This window comes from Galeopterus variegatus, unplaced genomic scaffold (genome assembly GCF_000696425.1).
Source record: "Galeopterus variegatus unplaced genomic scaffold, G_variegatus-3.0.2 Scaffold14352, whole genome shotgun sequence".
NCBI lineage: Eukaryota > Metazoa > Chordata > Mammalia > Dermoptera > Cynocephalidae > Galeopterus > Galeopterus variegatus.
This window is the reverse complement of record NW_007740463.1, coordinates 10,102-28,371: the sequence shown is the minus strand read 5'-3', so window position 1 is coordinate 28,371 and position 18,270 is coordinate 10,102. Positions and strand designations below refer to the sequence as shown.

The window sequence follows — 18,270 nt, the reverse complement described above, 5'->3', positions numbered from 1 at the left end:
AAAAAATAAATAAATAAATAAATAACTATTGATAGAGAACTTTTTTTTTTTTTGACCAGTAAGGGGATCGCAACCCTTGGCTCGGTGTCATCCACACCACACTCAACCAGTGAGCACTGTGGCCATCCCTATATAGGATCCGAACCGTCAGCCTTGGCGCTACCCGCGCTGCACTCTCAGGCCACGGGGCCGGCCCGATAGAGAACTTCTATGAGACAATACCACATCAAATCTTCATGTGGGTGTCTAATTAGACATTTCGTTCTCTACTAGCATTAATACATCTTTGTAAGAGATACAAGACTAGCTTCCCCTTGCTGTTTGTGAAATTATGGAGAAAACAGGATGAAAAAAACTTTTTATTACACTTGAAGAGTGTATCAAAAATAACCTCACTCAAGGTTCACAGCAAAATTGGGACAAACGTCCTGCTGCAATGAACAAGAACAAAACACAAAGAAAAAGAAATACATTGTCCCAGTTCTTTCGTGCCTCCTTTTGGCACCTGTGGGCAATGGAGATCTTGAAGACTCTCTTTGCTTTATAGATGAGATAAGCCTTGCAATAAAAACATTTCAGTTTCCTGCTTTAAGAATGTTCACAGTGTTGAGACCCTAACAAAAATTTTTCAGGCAAGAAATCTCAAAATTAGTTTGAGACAGAAGCCTAATGTCTTACTGGAATGTGAAAAACTGACTTCCTACATTGTATTTACATTTTTACCACCTCAACTTGCACATTCAGAACCTGGACTTTCAGCTTTAAGGTGGGGATCCATGTAATAATTAACAAGATTTTGCTAATGAACTGAAAATAGCATTACTATAGAAATTTTAATTTTCAGAATAATTTTAACAATATCCTATACCTCCACAAATAAAATCACCTATACTATCTATCACCCTAGGACTACTTACAGCAAATGAACATACACCATAGGCTGAACATCTCCCTTTGAATGATGGTTTCCACTGTGGTACATCGATAATAGAAACATTACTGCTGACCCTATAGTAAGTGCATCACAAAATCTATCTAATTTCATTGATTCCTCACAATAGCCTGTGAAATTAGGTGTGGCCATCTCCATCTTATGCACCAGGTTAAGGTACCTGCTGAAGTTCACACAGGTAGCAAATGGAGAAGGAAGGAGAAAAACCAAGCAAGATCTTTGTGGCTCTAATGACCATGATTTTGTACTCAAAGTCCAATTTGCCATTATAAAACGGAAAATCCACCAAGTAAGCTTAAGTTTATTTGTATTTAGTGACAGGACAAAGAGCCGTTCCTGAGATGTTGCTGCTTATGTCAAAAATAAAAAGCTTCAAGTCCGGTAAACTTTCCTTTTGAAGGACTTCATTTTAAGGATATACTAAAACTGCTAAATTCATAAGTAATAAAAACACTTACATACTGTTCAGATGCTTATTTATATTTGCCAGATGCTAGTCATATGGCAACAAAAATCTATGGGTTGAAAAGTCCCTATCAACAAAAAATACCAAAAAATCCAAAATCTTCCATATTTGTAAGAAAACAAGTAATAAAAACTACAATAAAAATCCGCTAAAGAACCAAAATTTTTTAAAATTTAAAATTCTCAGGATTTAGACCTTGTGGTCACTCTATATATTCTTATAAAGCAATTTCCACTGCATGCACAAAGGTATCAATTTCATCCAGATTTACGGATCTTCAAAGACTTGACTGTTTCAAGCAGAGAAAATAACTACTATGAAATAGAGATTTAAGAGTCATGTAAGTTCAAAGTCAAGTCTCCAGAATTCAGTGCCATAGGTTATGAAGACAAATGCTGATTTCAGGCATCTCACTTTCCTCTGACAAATGGACTCTAGTAGACAACATTCTTTACTCCAGGACAACATCTCTTGGGTTATCTCAGACATATCTGATGACTAAAACATGAAGGAAACCTAACAAAACTTACATGAACTAAGGCATGGGTTAAGCAGATATGCTAAAATAAAGTTACTATTTTAGTGGAGACCTACCATATTTAAAACTAATAGAGTATTCAAAATCAGTTTTCTCTTAATAGGAAGAGAATGACCAAGATAAACTGAAGGAAAAAAATTCAGGATATAATTGTAATTTGTGGTAATAAGCATGCTGATGGTATGGATCTGATCATCAAATCTTGGGCACAGGTAGTGATGGTCACCTTTGTGCCCGTCAATACAAAAAAAAAAATCAATTAAAAAAATTCTTTTAAGAATAATGACTAAGCGGATTCAAGAATAAAATGCAAGGTTAGTAAGGTTTATAGGGACTAAACGAGTTTATATTCCAACTGGAGAGACAAGATAGTGTTTATTTTTATTACTCTTTTTTAGACTTCATGTGCCGAGTTGAATTTTTGAGGACAGTGGGAAGGCTCTGCAAGATTCAGAAAGAAGAAGACAGGATTTAAGGTTAAAGGAGGACATTTCAGTGGCAATGTGCATGACTCATAGTCCTCCTATGCTTTCTTAACAAAGATTATATATCTGCCTGTGTCTTTCTCAATGAAAATCCTCTTTCTCAAAAGAATTGGCTTCAGGTGAAACCTCGCTATTCCACTGTAGCTACCTTTTTAGTTCAACTTGCACTTAGGTTTCCATCATGGACAACCACTAGAAGTGCACAACGTAATATATTCTAGAGCCAAAAGTATTGTGATTTTAAGTTTTTATTCCTCTTTGTGTTATTATACTAATGTAGATCCTAGTTTTGCCGTTACTCATCTTTAAAAATGAAAAAGTAACTGTGTTGTACCTTTCTAGATACATTACTAATACTATATGATTTAAAATGAAGGTTTTATTATTATTCATCTATGGTGAGGCCAACAGACCAGGAGATGGCTAACACTAAAAAGACAGTTTGTTCTTCACAGTTCCCAAGAGGAGGATGCTTGCCAGGACACACGGGGCCATGTGGGGAAGCACCAGCGTCAGTCCAGAGACAAAGGGAGTGAGGGAAAATACGGTCAAGACCTGTTACTGTGGTTTCCATGGGAAGGAATGGGCAAGGCAGAGTAAACAGGCTTACAATTGACTGGTTTGAATAATTTCTTCAGGCTCTTGGATATGGGGACTGTCCCTAGTTGTCTGGTACCTGGCCCCGGGGTGATTAGAGCAGATGGACAGTGGCAAAGAGTATAAAAACTAGATAAAGAAGGTAGATGTAGGTATGGGTTTTGGATTGGTTGGTTTGCATATGAAAGATGTGCTCACAGGCCATTCATTTGCTATCTCTAAGGAACTGGCTAGCCTTGGGAGGGGGAGCCTCTATAGGGCCAGTAAGGCCCAATATCAGAAAATAAGAAAACATTAACAGTCTACTAAAGACTTATAATCTTAGAAAATATATGGCAGACTAATTCATGAATTGTGTATAATGTCTATCAAAAGACATTTTAAGTATTTGTGCTAAGTAGGACAAAAATCAGTCACACTGTCTGATATTTACCACAGAATACTAATACCGAAAAAATGAATAGTTGACTTCAACCTGAGGTCTTTCTTCATACATTTATGTTTCCTACTTTTTTTTCACATTCACTCCTAAGTTTGTAGACCACAAGTTAGAAAAGTGACTGGCAAATAAGAAATGCCAGATGCCAGTTAATTTAATTAATAAAGGAATGAGGAATCTGAGAAAGGGCTAAAATTCTCTGTAATATCAAACTCTAATACAACATCCATTGCCTGGTAATAGACATAGTTTAAATTGTAGTTGATACTATTACATATAGATTAGCTATGTTTTAGACATGTTAGTTTTCGATTTGTTTAATACAGAATCCGCTTTAAAAAAGGAAAGGCGGAGAAGGGATTGCAGCACTATGTAGTGAAAGGAGCTTCATCATACTAGGAGGAAGGAAGGCTTGGATTGAAAACGCTACCTCTGCCACTTACACTGCTTTGTGCTCAAGTGGGAAGCCACTCTCTTGAACCTCTATTCCATCGTCTATCACTTATGGGACTAGATGAAACAATCATTATGGTTCAGCTCAGCTTTTAGTTTCTGTTTTCTTATGAATTAATTTTGTAAAAAAAATAGTTGGGTCAAAGTTTTAATCATCTGGTATTGAATAATAAAATATTATTCATCTTTACTAAAGAACATTTTAATGGATTTTAATTTACAACATGGTGGTTATAGGTACTCCATATGTACAGATTACTAAAACCAAATACCTTTCTTCACCAAAGAGAATATTGTAGACAATACAATTTGTAAGGATTATAAAATTCTATTATACCTACTACACACAGATCTTTCCTAGGTAGCAGCACACTCATGGAAGATGCAAAGAAACCCAAACTGGTTTCTTTGCTACATCGTAGCAAATATTTAAAATAAGAACTGTACATCTTTAAAGAACTGGATTAAGCCATTGGGCCCTGGGAAGACTGAAGCACAGGTAAATCAGATTTGCAGGACCAAAGGACAGAAAAGCCATGTTTACCTGAGACATTCTCTCTCGGTGCTTGGCCTCAAGCCTCTCTTTGGCTTTCTGGAAGTGGGCGTGTTCATTCTCATCTCCAGGTGTCTCAAGATACTTGTCAACGGCATCAGGGGTGCTGGCTGCTGTTGTAGGAACTATAAAGTAGAAGGGAAGGAGGTTTGAGAAGAGAAAAAGAATATCCAACATTTAAAAGAAAGTCATATTTTCACTTATTTCCCGGAACAAAGAACTTAGTAAAGAAGCACAAACAAGATGTTAATGCTGTTTAAGGGAACACCACAAGTCATCTCACAGCACAGTAAGAATGTATTCCACCTCTTCCAAGAATAGGGTACAGGAAAATCTTTAAAACAGCCTATTTTGCAATTATAGGATTATATGTAGAGTTCTTTGCACAACAAGCATACACAGAGCAAAAACAGTTGGTGCTTAATACAGATATGTGTTTCCAAATCCCCATGCTTTGCTAGATTTTTTTTTTTGTAATCTTGAAAGTAAATTATGGTATCATCAATATCACACATTAAGATTCCCACAGAAACCGAGGAAATCTGAAAATTAGCCTTTTGCAGAATAACTGCACCTCAGAGACAAGGTAAATTTTATGTAACATATTTAAGATAGCTTAATTAAAACCATTCTTCATGACAGAGTATTTGAAACAGTACAAAAAGAAATACAAATATCAACAAATGCAGTTTTGAAATCACAAAAGGACCTCTCTGCTTTTACAAATTTGGCAACAGTCAACAAATTCATTATATCTGTTGTCAGAAAGAAAGTGATTTCTATTTTGGATTCACCTAATACTGCTAAGCAATATTCAAGTTGCAACATATACTGCTATATTATGTGGAAACATAAATACCCATAAAATTCAAGACTACACTATAAAACAAAAATGTACCTAACTCATGAGCCAAGTGAATTACAAATGCCTAGACAAGAAATTTTCCAAAAGATTAGTAATAACTACTGAGAATTCAAAGTATTTACAAGGCTTAAAAAACAAAAAGAGATTTTGACTTAAAAGAAGTAAGCATGTTTAAACTAAAAAATGAGTGAAAAATGAGTAAAAAGTGAAATGAATTTCACTATGTTCTCAGGTCAAATCAATTTAAGTGCTTTATTCAAAAGATTATTCAAATATCACCCATGCTCCAAGTAACCTTTTCACTTTTCTTATCTAATGACATGAATATTATATTTGGGATATAATACCCCAAAGAGGACTTGAATGAGAAGAATTTATGGCTAAGCCGCTTTGAAACTAAAGTCTAAGTTAAATGTCTTTTTTACACATGCTTCTAAAAAATGTCTGGAATCTTAACAATCCAAAGCCTTCAAGATATTAACTAAAACCAAAAGGCCTTTCTGTTAAATAACAAATAAGATTTTTAATTTTAAAGAGAAACATTCATTTTGATTTCTTCCCTTCTACTTCAACCACTGATTGATAATTATTTTCAAAAAATAAAAAAGCAGGTGAAATATCTGACTAGATGTTACTTTCAAGTGGAAGGAAGGAAGAAAGACATATTCCTAGAACCTTTATACAGCTGCCCCCGTCTTCTGTGAGGTAAATGAGTGAGTGGTGTTCCAGCTCACACTGGCAGCAAAGGGGAGAAGACAGGTAAGAGCATGCAGGGTTTTGCAATTACACTCGTCTGGATTTGAATCCCAGTTCTTTCTTAGATCAACTGTGACCCAGAGCAAGAAACATAAGCACTCCACATTCCAGTTTCTTTATCGAGTGGCAACAATATGCTGCATGACATGGTAGGAGTGTTGAGAAAATGAGATTCCATACCATGTGTAAGTCACGGAAAAGAGAGGGTGACACAGAGTACTTCATACATGTTAGTGCCCTTCCCTCCTCCTCTGATTATTACCTCCTTTCCAAATCTTTGAATTTATGCCAATCATGAGAAAAGCAGCTACTTTTATTTCAAATTCACTGAAAAAGAATTACACACAGGACCATGAAGCACCAACTACAGAAAAAAGTACACATGTATTTTCCAAAAAAATCTTTGGTATGTCCCACATAAAAGGCTGAAAGTATCAAAAATAAGTGAGTTCTTAATTCATAAGACTGAAACAATAATTTTCAATATTAAAATTTTTTTGGAAAGAAAAATCAAAGGTAAATAAATGTTTTTCTGCAGAACTTCAAGCAAATGAATATGCATGCTATTTTTAACTTAATCAATTTCTCAATGTGAAATGAAGGTGCATTTTAAATGTGTTTCCCATGGTTTTCAACAATTTCTCATCTTAACTGGTAGGGCTCAAAAGAACAAGTTAAAGTAAAAGCAGAATATAAAACAACAGTATTCTTTTGGCATAGTATAATCTGGCAGAATGACATGATTAGGCAAACCATATTTTATGTTTTAAACAAATTAAAGTGTGTAAATGTTTGGGGTTATATGCACTGATTAAGATAGTCATCTGGCTTTAACTGCTACAACCATAGCATAAGCATCCCTTTGGAAAATTGGAATCGTAAAACTTACTATATAAATAGGAAGTTTTTCCAGCTCTTATGGTTTGTAAATTTTATGATTTTCTCCAATTCTTATGGTTCGCAAATATTGCCTCTGTATAATGGAAAGGAGATAAAACCCTATAATCTGAATCACTATAATCACATTGGCCTCGGTTGAAATGTAGCTTTACAATACTAAGAATGAAAGAATAATCAGGAAATAGACATGCGAGGTATGTTTAACAGGATTAAGAATATTTCAAGTATTAAACCTTCTTTTTAGACACATGGAAATAAATACAAATACTGTATTACCAATTTATTACATTTATCAAGAAATATTTCTGTGATGGTTAATTTTATGTGCTAACTTGACTGGGCCACTGTGAGGGTGTTTCTGGATGAGGTCGGCATTTGAATTGGTGGACTCAGTAAAGTACACTGCCTTCCCCAATGTGGGTGGGCATCATCCAATCTGTTGATGGCCTGAAAAGAAAAAAAAGATAGAGAAAGAAGGAATTTACCCTTTTTGTTCCCTGTCTGCATCACTAAGCTAGGACATCAGTCTTCTGCCCTTGGACTGGCTTTCCTGCTTTCCTGGGTCTCTACCTTGCAGATGACAGATCATGGGACTTACAGCCTCCAAAATAACTGTGTGAGCCAATTCCTTATAATAAATCTCTTCGTATATGTATGTATGTGTACATATATGTTTGTATATACATGTATGTGTATATACATATGTGTGTATATATTCTATATTGGTTCTGTTTTGCTGGAGGGCTCGGAATAATATAATTTCTCTTCAATCAAATCTTTGTTAGGGGACCTAGTTACTTCTAGTAATTGGAGAATTTAAGAGATGCTGTCTTTCAATCTTTAATTCAAACTGTTCAGCCATTCATACTAATCCTCCATCTCAATTAGTATAAGTCAGTAAAATTATCCTATATTCATATCAATCAGCAAACCAGGTCACCATTTAGTCAAGGAGAGAAGAATAACAGCATATTTTGGTATTTTTCAAATGAATTTGATATTTTATTATCACTGCTCTGCAGCCAGTGAGGAGGAAGGAGAGAGCATTTTTAAGGAGGAGGTCCAGAGGGCTCAGCTTCTGTTTCTCTAATATCCCTATATCCTGAAGACATCAATTATCTTACCAGGGCTGGCTACTGTTGTGTGATAATGTCCATGGTGGGCTATGTCCCTACCCATTCAAGGTGTTTCTTTTGGGGAAAGGCGTAGCTCAAGGAATGTCAAGGCATGTCCCACGACACAAAGGGAACAAGAAAGCTGTATACTGCAGGTCACTTAAAACACAGGTCACTGTAACCACTTAGAAAGTGAAAACAAACTGGCTTTAAGAGGGTTTCGCTTTTGTTTTTTTGTCTTTTTTAAGCTGTTACCCTGAAGCAGTTTATCCTGTTCAGAGACCTCTGAGGTTCTAAGAGACCTTAGAAGCTATGACCTGGGCTCAGATTTCCAAGCTGGCCAAATAATACTAGTCTCTTTTCATTAGGCATGTTACATGAGTTCTCATTTAATAGGTGGGGAGAAAAAAAGTCACTATTTTATTGTGTAGAGGGGAAACCCTATCATTTAACATAGTCACACCCACAAACACACATAAAGTCTGAGTTTAGGACTAGGTAAACCATAAAAAGATATAAAGTTAATTTTTAAAGGACTAATCTACCAACATGTCCAGGCAGCTGGAAAGGGTATGTTTTGTTTTGTTAATGAACAACATGAGTTCACAAAAAATATGTTTTTTTAGGATCTCTGTTGGCTTATTTTCTATCAAACAGCTGTTCCTGCTCTGAAAAATATCTGCTAACAGAATTAGAGCTGTAAAACAGGGGTCAAGCGAAAGATCCCATAGAGGTGGAACAGGGATGACTTTTTAGCCCTAGGTCCCTGCTGAAACATGCTCACTCATATTATCTGTGAGCAAGCTAGCTGGATCACCTTTCCACAAAAAACTGGACTTAACAAAGCTCAGGGTTAAACATCTTAGCTCTAAGTTTTGATCGCTAGGCACCCAATCATTAGCAGCACTACCAACATCATATGCATGGGCTTTTACAACTTTTTAAATGACTTTCATTTTTATTTTCTTATTTTAGTCCCATAAAAGCCTTGTAGGAGATGGTAGATACATAACAGTGAGGATGTATCTAAACACTCATAACAAATGAAAAAATACAACAGAAAAGCAGTTCCAATTCACAGTGGATTAAGCCTCAAGTCAACATTCAGCTTCCAAATACTCACTGGCATTATGGATGACCAGTGCCTTTCATGTAAGCTCCGTCCTTGATCTCTGCAACCCTGGGAGGTCAGAGATATTTAAGCAGCTGAGAGAGCAGCTCTGAGTACACAGACTATGCTGCCTTGAGTGTGCCTGTCGGTTCCTTTATTTCTCCATCCCACCAACACTGTAGCCCCCACTGTATGTGAGGGATGTGTGGGCAACCTAAGAGCAAAACGAAGCCCCTTGTCCCGGTGGAATTACATTCTAGTGAAGGAAATAATCACCACGGGGGAAAAAAAAAAGAAAAGAAAAAAGACAAAGAAATCATATTGTTAGCATGTGATTTACATTACGGAGAAAAAGAGGAAAGAAGAAAATAGAACAGGTTTAAGAAGGATGAGGAGTGGTGGGGGTAGGTAGACTTCAGTGGTAAGTAGGTGGCCAGGTGGGGTCTTAATTAAGGTGACGTTCAGACACTTCCCTGTTAGCTGCCGGAAGAACACGGCAGGAAGGTGGAGGTCCTAAGAGGAGACGGTGCCTGGCAAATTCCAGAATGAGCCAGGAGAGGGATGTGGCCAGAGCTGAGGCAGCAAGGAAGCAGGAGAGGAAGAAAGGAAATGGGGGCACAGTGAGGTCTCTGAGGAACCCATGTAGGGAGATAGAGGGGGGAAATATGGGATGTGACATGTTTTAAAAGGATCACTGTAACTGCTTAGGCACAAAAGCAGAAAGAAGAAAATCTTTTAAGAACAGAAGACAAAGATGAGGGTAGCTTGGACCAGGATGCGTCTTATAGGAGGTCCCCCCCCACACACACACACATGCATGCGCGCGTGCACACACACGCACACGCAAAGGATCCCCATTTCCATTGTAACAGCAGTACGTCCACGCTCGTCACAACATCCACTGCACAGTGATATCCCCTCTCAGATGCTGCCAGCTCTACTTCCCGGGGAGGAGGCAGGCCTGCATCCAGCTTATTCATGAACTCTTGTGCTTCACCCAACGTTCCTGTCACAAAATGCACCTCTGTCGCTACGGACAAGAAACCAATGAAACATGTCCACACCTGTGTTTCCTCTGAGAAAACGGTATCATTTAAAGGGAAGTTACTTCAAAACAAAGTGAAACCTGCTGACATCTTCAGGATGCGACAGAAATCTCTTTTTGCCCATCTGGAAGACTCCATATGAGATAAACCATGAAACGTTAACTGTCCACACAACAGTTTCCTTCATTTTTAGTTCTGACTGTGTAATCCCTGCACAGCACTCCATCTCCTATTTACCCTAAAGACTGCAAGAATGTGGCATCAAAATCAGACATTGTGAAAAACTGCCCCTATCGTTTTGATATTTGTTTCCTAAGTCTCTAGGGTGAAACACAATTTTATAGCCATAATGGGCTCAAGATGTAAAAGAAGGAATAAACCCACCTTCAAACAGTAATGACCACAACCACCTACAATAGGCCATAAGGCTGAATGTTTCCCTAGACAGAGACCCATTAATGGCATTTTGTAGATAGGCTCATGTTAGAGTCTAACAAGAAAATTTAGTCTCCTTGTGTGAGCAGAAAGGCAATTTATCTCTATGGCATTGACAACAGAAGATGAAAGTAAATTAAGAGCTATAAATCATTGCCTTATCATTGAAAATGCTACTTGATACAGAACTAGCAATGCTGCCACTTGAAATGGCTATAATTTACAAGAGGTGGCAATGAGGATAATTCATATACGGGTGAAATATAAACCTGTTAAGAAAGATCTTATGTGAAAATTTAATCTCAAAACATGGCAGAGGGCTAGCCAGTCAGTTCAGTTGGTTAGAGCACAGCCTTATAACACCAAGGTCAGGGGATCGGATCCCCATATATTCCAGCTGACAAAAACCAAAAAACCATGGCAAGAGCTTTCAGACTGCCACCCCAACTTAAAACTAAAAATTATGAAAGTCTCTCCATTTCTCCAATTCCAAAATAGCTAAAACTCTTAATGCATTCTAAACTCAAGTATGTATCATCCCCACCAAGTCCAAGAGACGGGAGCCATTTAAAACGTGAAAATAATGTTTGTGGTCCTTCAGTATGATACTAGAGTCTCTAAAAAAAAGAACAAAGGCACTCTCCCCCGATATGCCCTTGTTTTATAGTCAGTGCATTGCAGTTGGCAGAGAATACCATCAATGCATCGTGTGGACATAAGGCAATAAAAATGTAATCTATGCTGTGTTTACTCTATCAAGCTACATTTCTTTTTTTATGTCTATGGACACGTACCGATATGGGAACTTTGTCAAATATGTGAAATGAATGTGAAAGAATGAATGCTGGTGTCATTTTTATTAATATCTATATTCTCTACTTAGCACAATGCACCAAAATTTAAAAGCATCCTCAAGTCTGCCTCTAAAAAACATATGTGAAGCAACAGCAATAACTGGCATTTAGAATGTCTAAACCTTAGGTTATTGCTTTTGTCAATTTGTCAGAAGCTATTTTCAACTTCATTAATAGTGGCTCATAAAGAAACGACCTGTCATAACTACTCAACACTCAAAAGATGAGTTCAAAAAGTCAACATCTTCAATATTGTCCACTTTTGTAGAAATTGTAGCAGTAAAAGCAGATGGAACTGTTAACCTCTATGGAGATCTTAAGGATAAAACCAATTTCATTTTACATCAGCCTTCCATAAGCAGTCTTTCCCTACACTTGTATATTTTATTTTATATTGTCATTTAATTCTATCACATGCCTGGGTCTCATCTCATCAATAAAGCTATCAAGTTATTGAAAGCAGGGTACTTGGATTACTTTGGTGGTGCCCATCAAAATACCTAGCTTAGCACTAGCACATCCTGCAGTTACAAGTAACTGCTGTATTAAACTAAGGATTGGCCTGTTGGATGCTTTTTTAAAAAAATAACGTTTTATTGAACCACAGCATCTATCTGTTTACATATAGTCAGAACAGCGAGAGCACCTTCTACCTTATCTTGCAAAAGGATAGTGGTCTAACAAATTAAATTTCATAAACATCTACTGAGAACTGGAGGCTACTGATATTCTAACACTTCAACATGTCCTCAAGCTTGTGGAAAGTATACCTATTTACACCAGCCTAGTTATATCTCAGAGTCAGACATGGGGAAACTACTAGTCTGGAACAGTGCTTCTCAAGCCAGGGTGATTTTACACCCCCCCCCTCCCGTGGACACATTTAGAATAGTCTGGAGATACTGTTAGTTATCACAGCTAGAGTTGTGTTAAAGGAGCCAGTGATGCTGCTAAATATCCCACATGCATAAGAAAGACTCCCACCACAATGAATTATCTGGCCTGAAATGTCAACTGTCAAGGTTGACAAACCTTGGTCCAGATGTTGTTTGTACCACATCACTGCAAGTGAAGGAGCCAGAGATCGGTCACTGTTTGGCCAGATCCCATGGTGCAATCAGCTGACTGAGAATGAGCATGATGCTCTTTCTAAGATTAAATGCATTAAGGAGTTGGTCTGTTTGCCTTTTGAGATGCAATCTGAGGAGACCACTAGAAAAAATTATCATAGCCTCATATCTGATATATAAACTAATCAACAAATATTTATATAATAACTTTACTATTTATGAACACTGCATGGTACAGACAATGTGAAATTTCTGCACTGTCCTAAACCCAAATGGGCAGATGCAAAATTAATGTTGGAAATGACTCAGCTCTCTCAAGATTCTTTATCTCAAATGGCAAAGGATTTTTTAAAGGATTCAAATCCGTAAGTTCGAATAAAATGGAAGCTCTCAATCACATTTTTCTGTCCCTTATATTTGTGATTTAGACTCTTATGTATAAAAACGAAAGACTCCCAAAAAACTGTGTCCCTAAATTGCAATGCTTAAAAATTGGTTTTTATGAGAAAAATTTAAAATATACAAATGCCTGATTATAATAAGTCTTGATAGGATAATTATTTGATTTACAATTTAGACAATCATACATTTTCTTCCTAAGTGTAATCATGTATCAGTTCAACTGGAAAGCTTTTTCTATCTCATTTCACATTTATCATTTCACTAGAAGCAGCTCAGACTGCGCTACCTGTGAAACCAACCAACTTTGTACAAAGAGGTGTCATCCAATTAGCTCTAACTTGGTGAAGAGCAAGTGTAAGCCCAAGTTGCCTAATCAAACAGGCTTGCTTGCCTTCAGTTGTGGCTCATTTTCTCTGAATTGGGTCTGCTATCTGCATTTGACCTCCATATGACCATGACTTTTTCAATTCAAATGTGCAGCTTCATGATAAATAAGACTGCATGGCTGCACAGGCTATAAATAACTAGAAATTATATGCTTTCTCTTGTCTGTTTGTACTCGCACTGCAAAACCCTTCACTTGCTGTGATTAAATAGTCTCTGCAGGTAGACAAGAAAATATAGCTGCCAAAATAACTGTATCCTCCTAGAATGGAAAGGTGTCAGGAACCCAAACACACTGCAAGTGGATGAAGAAAATTACTGGGAAAGAGAAAATTACAAAACAGGCTTTCAATATTGTTTGGAAGAGTGGACAACACAAACAGTAGTTATGTGTACTTCATGAAAAAAAATTTATCAAATGTTCACTTCCATCAATTAATAAAAATGGAAAAATGCAATTCTTTTATATCTTATAATGATATAGAATGAAACTTGAAGGAAAAATAATCAGTTTTGTAAAAGTGTGGGACAGACATTTAATTTACTGATGTATGTGATGTTCATGGAACTTAGGAAAATATGTTCTTAATATTCTTCATTGTCTTTCCACTGTTTTCTGTATTCTTAAAATGTGCTTCTGAACCTCGAAAGCAGTTTTGCTAACCAAGAAGACAATGTCAGAACCAAATGCTTAGCCATTTGGTATACAGAATACATGCAGCCAAAATGTCATTTAGGTTTCAAACCTGGTCCTGCCATTCTATGGCTCAGGACAAGTCACTAAGCTCTTTAAGCCTCATTTTCTCACATGTACAAAGAAAATAAGTAAAACATCCACAAAGTATCCTGGAGAAAAAGAGAGGATCGGCAAAAATGCTCGGTACAAAGCAACACGCCATGCAAATCAATGTATTATCAATCCTATGTGCAATAAGTTGAGTTTTTCCTCATCCTTCTCTGTCTACACAGTGGCCATTCTTTTGATGTTCTTAGAGAATAATGCTATGTTTATTGTGGCAGTAAAATCCACATCCTTCAAAAGTTTACCTAATATTATACGTTATATCTTACAAAGGCCATTAAAACACTTAGAAATCTTCTGTAAAGTACATAATTCTCCATCTATAATTTATTGTTTTTTAAAATTTAAGACACTTGGTTTCATCAATTTTAAGACTAGTTTTTTCTTCCAGAATAATGTAGATAGATGCTAATTTGAATTATAAAATATCTAAGCTACAACTGAAACTGTGTCTCTTCTTCCAACGATAAGGATCAATAGTACATGTCATCCCTAACCTAAAGCTGGATAAACCTACTTCTAGATATAATCCAAATTCAAAAATGAGTGTTTATGTATTTGACACCACATCTGAAGCCAAGCTAGACTAATAATAACTGAAATAATCACAAAACTTAAGACATCGTAAGACCTGCAGCAGTTGTTCGATACATTTTTTTATAGGAAGCTCTTTCTCTCCTTCCTAATGATAAGATCAAAAGCCATGCACCTCTGACCTACTACTGTGCATTCTGAGAGAGAAGGAAGAGGTGGTTCAATGACCTAAAGTGACCTTTCACTTTTAACTCTGAAACAATTGTCTTACAACACATAACTGAAACCTGAGAACACAAATGAGTCCGCGTACCACAGTACAAGAATATTAAACATTTTTCTGGGAAATAAATTACTCACATATATGGTCTCTTTTTAAATTGTGGCATTTTAGCAGCTTTTTAGAAAACAAAATAATGATACCAAATAAAACACAAAAATAATGTTGCATATACAATATTTAATAGAGCCACACTAAATAAAAAGGAAATTGACAGAAATAGAAGCTGAGTCAGTATTGTTAGCCTGACATTTCAAGTTTTCTGGCAAAATTAGACATCATTACAAGCAAGGTAATATTCAAGAACCACAGAACCATGCAGAGAAGGTGATGATACTGGAGTCATCACCCAGCCATGCAACATACCCCACCTCCCTTCCCACAAGTGAACGACAACATACGTTTAACAGCATCTTGGGGAAGAGGTTCCCAGGTAGTCTTGAGTAAACTTTGGGACACTATGGAGAAAATAAGAGAATATAACTAAAAACAAAAACAAACATGGAAATGAAGGGTGAAACTCTCTCACACAATTCCATTGACCAAAACAAAATAAAAAACAAACAGAAAAATCATTCAATTAAAAACAAAAAAACTAAACAAATACCCTGAGGTTTAGTTTCTCTGTGAAACCAAAGTAAACATATAAACAGAAGATCTATTTTAACAAGAGGTTAACATCTGAGAATGCTGGATATTTTGTCTCTGGTAGTACATCCAAGTAATCTATTAGAGGATTTCTTGCTCCTATTCTTCATTTAGTTCAAGTATCCATAATTCCCAATTCATTTCTCACAGTATCTCCATTTGTGTCACCCATTCATAGGGAAGCTTCTGGCTCTCGACTATAGCTATTTGTTGAGATTTTATTCTCCACTTATACCTGTCCACCTAACAGACCTCAGCCTCTGGCCCTTGCCTTCTTGATACATTACTCTGTAACCCATCCCCCTCTAATACTTAGTACAGCTCAGTTTTACCGTGTACATCCCTGTTGGGAGCATCCACCTTTTGCAAATGTTACAAAGTGTGTGCTGTCCAGGGAACCTGCATCCAACCCATGAAGCCCAGTGCTCACTCCCAGTCCAAAGTGATTAAATGGCGAGGGTGCTGGGGGAAGGCAGTAGTGGGATGAGGCGGGGGTGGGTGGGGGGGGATAATTTCTTACTCTTGAGGCAAATTCATCACTGCTAATAATTTTAAAACAAAGCAAAACAAACAAAAAACCCTCTTTCTTATTACTGAAACATATATGGTATCCCAGAAAATAAACCCACTTCAGGAAAGAAGGAAAAAAGTTGGAAATCTGCCAGAAAAACCTCACCCAAGAACTAAACCAGTTGGAATCACTGTAACAAAAGCCCTTTGTTCCAAAGGCTCCAGGCAACAGAATTCCCCACTGTGTTCCCATTACCTGACCTAATTAATTTCTCAGTTTGCAACTGAAGACCAGAGTCTTTTGAGCTAGAAGCTGCAATAATCCAATCTCAGCCAGAAAAGAACCCTTGGGGTTACCAGTTCCTACACCTGCTCTCATACAGGAGTGAAGTAGAATCACCTCATAAACGGGTGATGGCAGGAGACAAATGCTGGATCCCACTTCCATACTAGGCTCCTTCACAATGGAAGGTCTTAATGGTGTAGATCCTTCTGTCGTTTTGCTTAATCCTACAATCCCACTGGAAGACAATTTATATAATCCCCACGAATCCTAGACAGAAAATGGTGGCTGCCACCCTTAACAACACAAGGGCGAAAAGGCAGGAGTCTCAAAAAAAAAAGCACAACTATTGAATATATTTTTTAATCAAGTTTTCAATCAAGTTGAGTAATTCTTTATTGAGTAGTACAAATGCCCTACTCATGAACAAAATAAATAAACAAAATGGAGACTTTAACTCTCAAGGCTGTTTAACAAGAGCAGAAGTTTCATATATTTGCTACATTAATTTCCCCTGAGAATTATCTATTTGGTGGGGGGAGTTTCATCTTGCATTTAAGTCATCATGACTTCATATATTTATCCACCAGAGTTATGAAAAACTTAATATTCAAGAGAAAGGCTTTAAAAATGATATTCCTTGAGTCTTATGTCACTGAAAGTTTCTAATATGAAGTCAGGAGTTTTCTTCTATCTATTTCTAAGAGAGGAAACGAAAACTTGACATTGCAAATGTCTATGTGCTGAGCTCAGCAGCAACACAGGCATTTCCACTCTCTGGCATGTGAGGTCCATGAACTCAATTCAATCCCATTCTCTCTCCACCACAATACAGTACTCACGTTACAAACTAACTTAAAGGTATTCATCACAGCAATCCTCCTTGCCAACGCAACTGAAGCTTCATCAGCCAGGCTTCCGTGGTAGATCGTTTTTGCACCGGGAGGGTACATGCATAAACACCAACACATACGTACAAAGACAGACATGTATGTATGCAATTGCAGAAACGGCTGCCGAAGACAAAACAGCCACCCCAGCTTTGTTTTAAAGAGAAGCACTCAGAAGTCCCTCCAGAATGCAAGACGCATCTACCCCAGCTGGTAAAAGAACACATCCACAGCCATGCCTTATTAGAGAAAGACAAGAGGTGTGCTCATGACTGAACATACTGTGGAGACTCTGGGCAATTAGAGAAGTTGACAGGAAGGTGGTTAGTGGTAGCAACAGGCCCATTCCCAAGAACCAGGAAAATCAATCTGTTACAGAGAGCAGAGTCAGTGGCAAGAAAGACGAGAGGTGGCCAGGCTGGAAGAAAGGTCCACTTACTGACGCTGCCACACACCGCCATGCAGTATTCTTCTGTGTCAAAGTTGTTCCTGTTGCCGCCACATCCGCCGTAAAAGAACGGGGCACACTTCCCTTCAGTGACATCAAAGTACCAGCGGGAGATCATTGCTCGGCAGGGCCCGGTCTCGGCTTGTTCAGAGCACACCTCTAATCAGAGGAGATGTGGGGAACCACATTTAGCACGAAAGGCACCGAGTTGGTGTTCATGTACACACGTTCACATGACTTATGCATTAATCCTCCCAGTAGTAACTGGGACTGGTTTAATTAGACAGCATCTACCAAACATTTACTGAGCAATTTAATCACCCACCAGGACTTCAGAGTTACCTCTGTAACAAGAGCAGGGCGTTCCCACCTGGCTCAATGAGTGTAGCACTCAGTAGTAATAATAACAGGATTCCGGCTAGAGGTGAAAATATCCTTTAGCTGCTTTTAGGTG

General features: G+C 37.4%; 1 protein-coding gene across 1 annotated transcript; it reads right to left on the bottom strand.

Annotated features, from left to right (window-relative positions):
- Positions 1-4,381: 4,381 nt before the first annotated feature.
- On the bottom strand, positions 4,382-17,979 carry LOC103581936 (amyloid beta A4 protein; the record flags this gene model as incomplete). Its single annotated transcript, XM_008563647.1, has 3 exons — positions 4,382-4,608; positions 15,439-15,495; positions 17,808-17,979. Coding segments are annotated over 3 exons (456 nt in total), but the record flags the coding sequence as incomplete, so codon positions are not given.
- Positions 17,980-18,270: the final 291 nt, after the last annotated feature.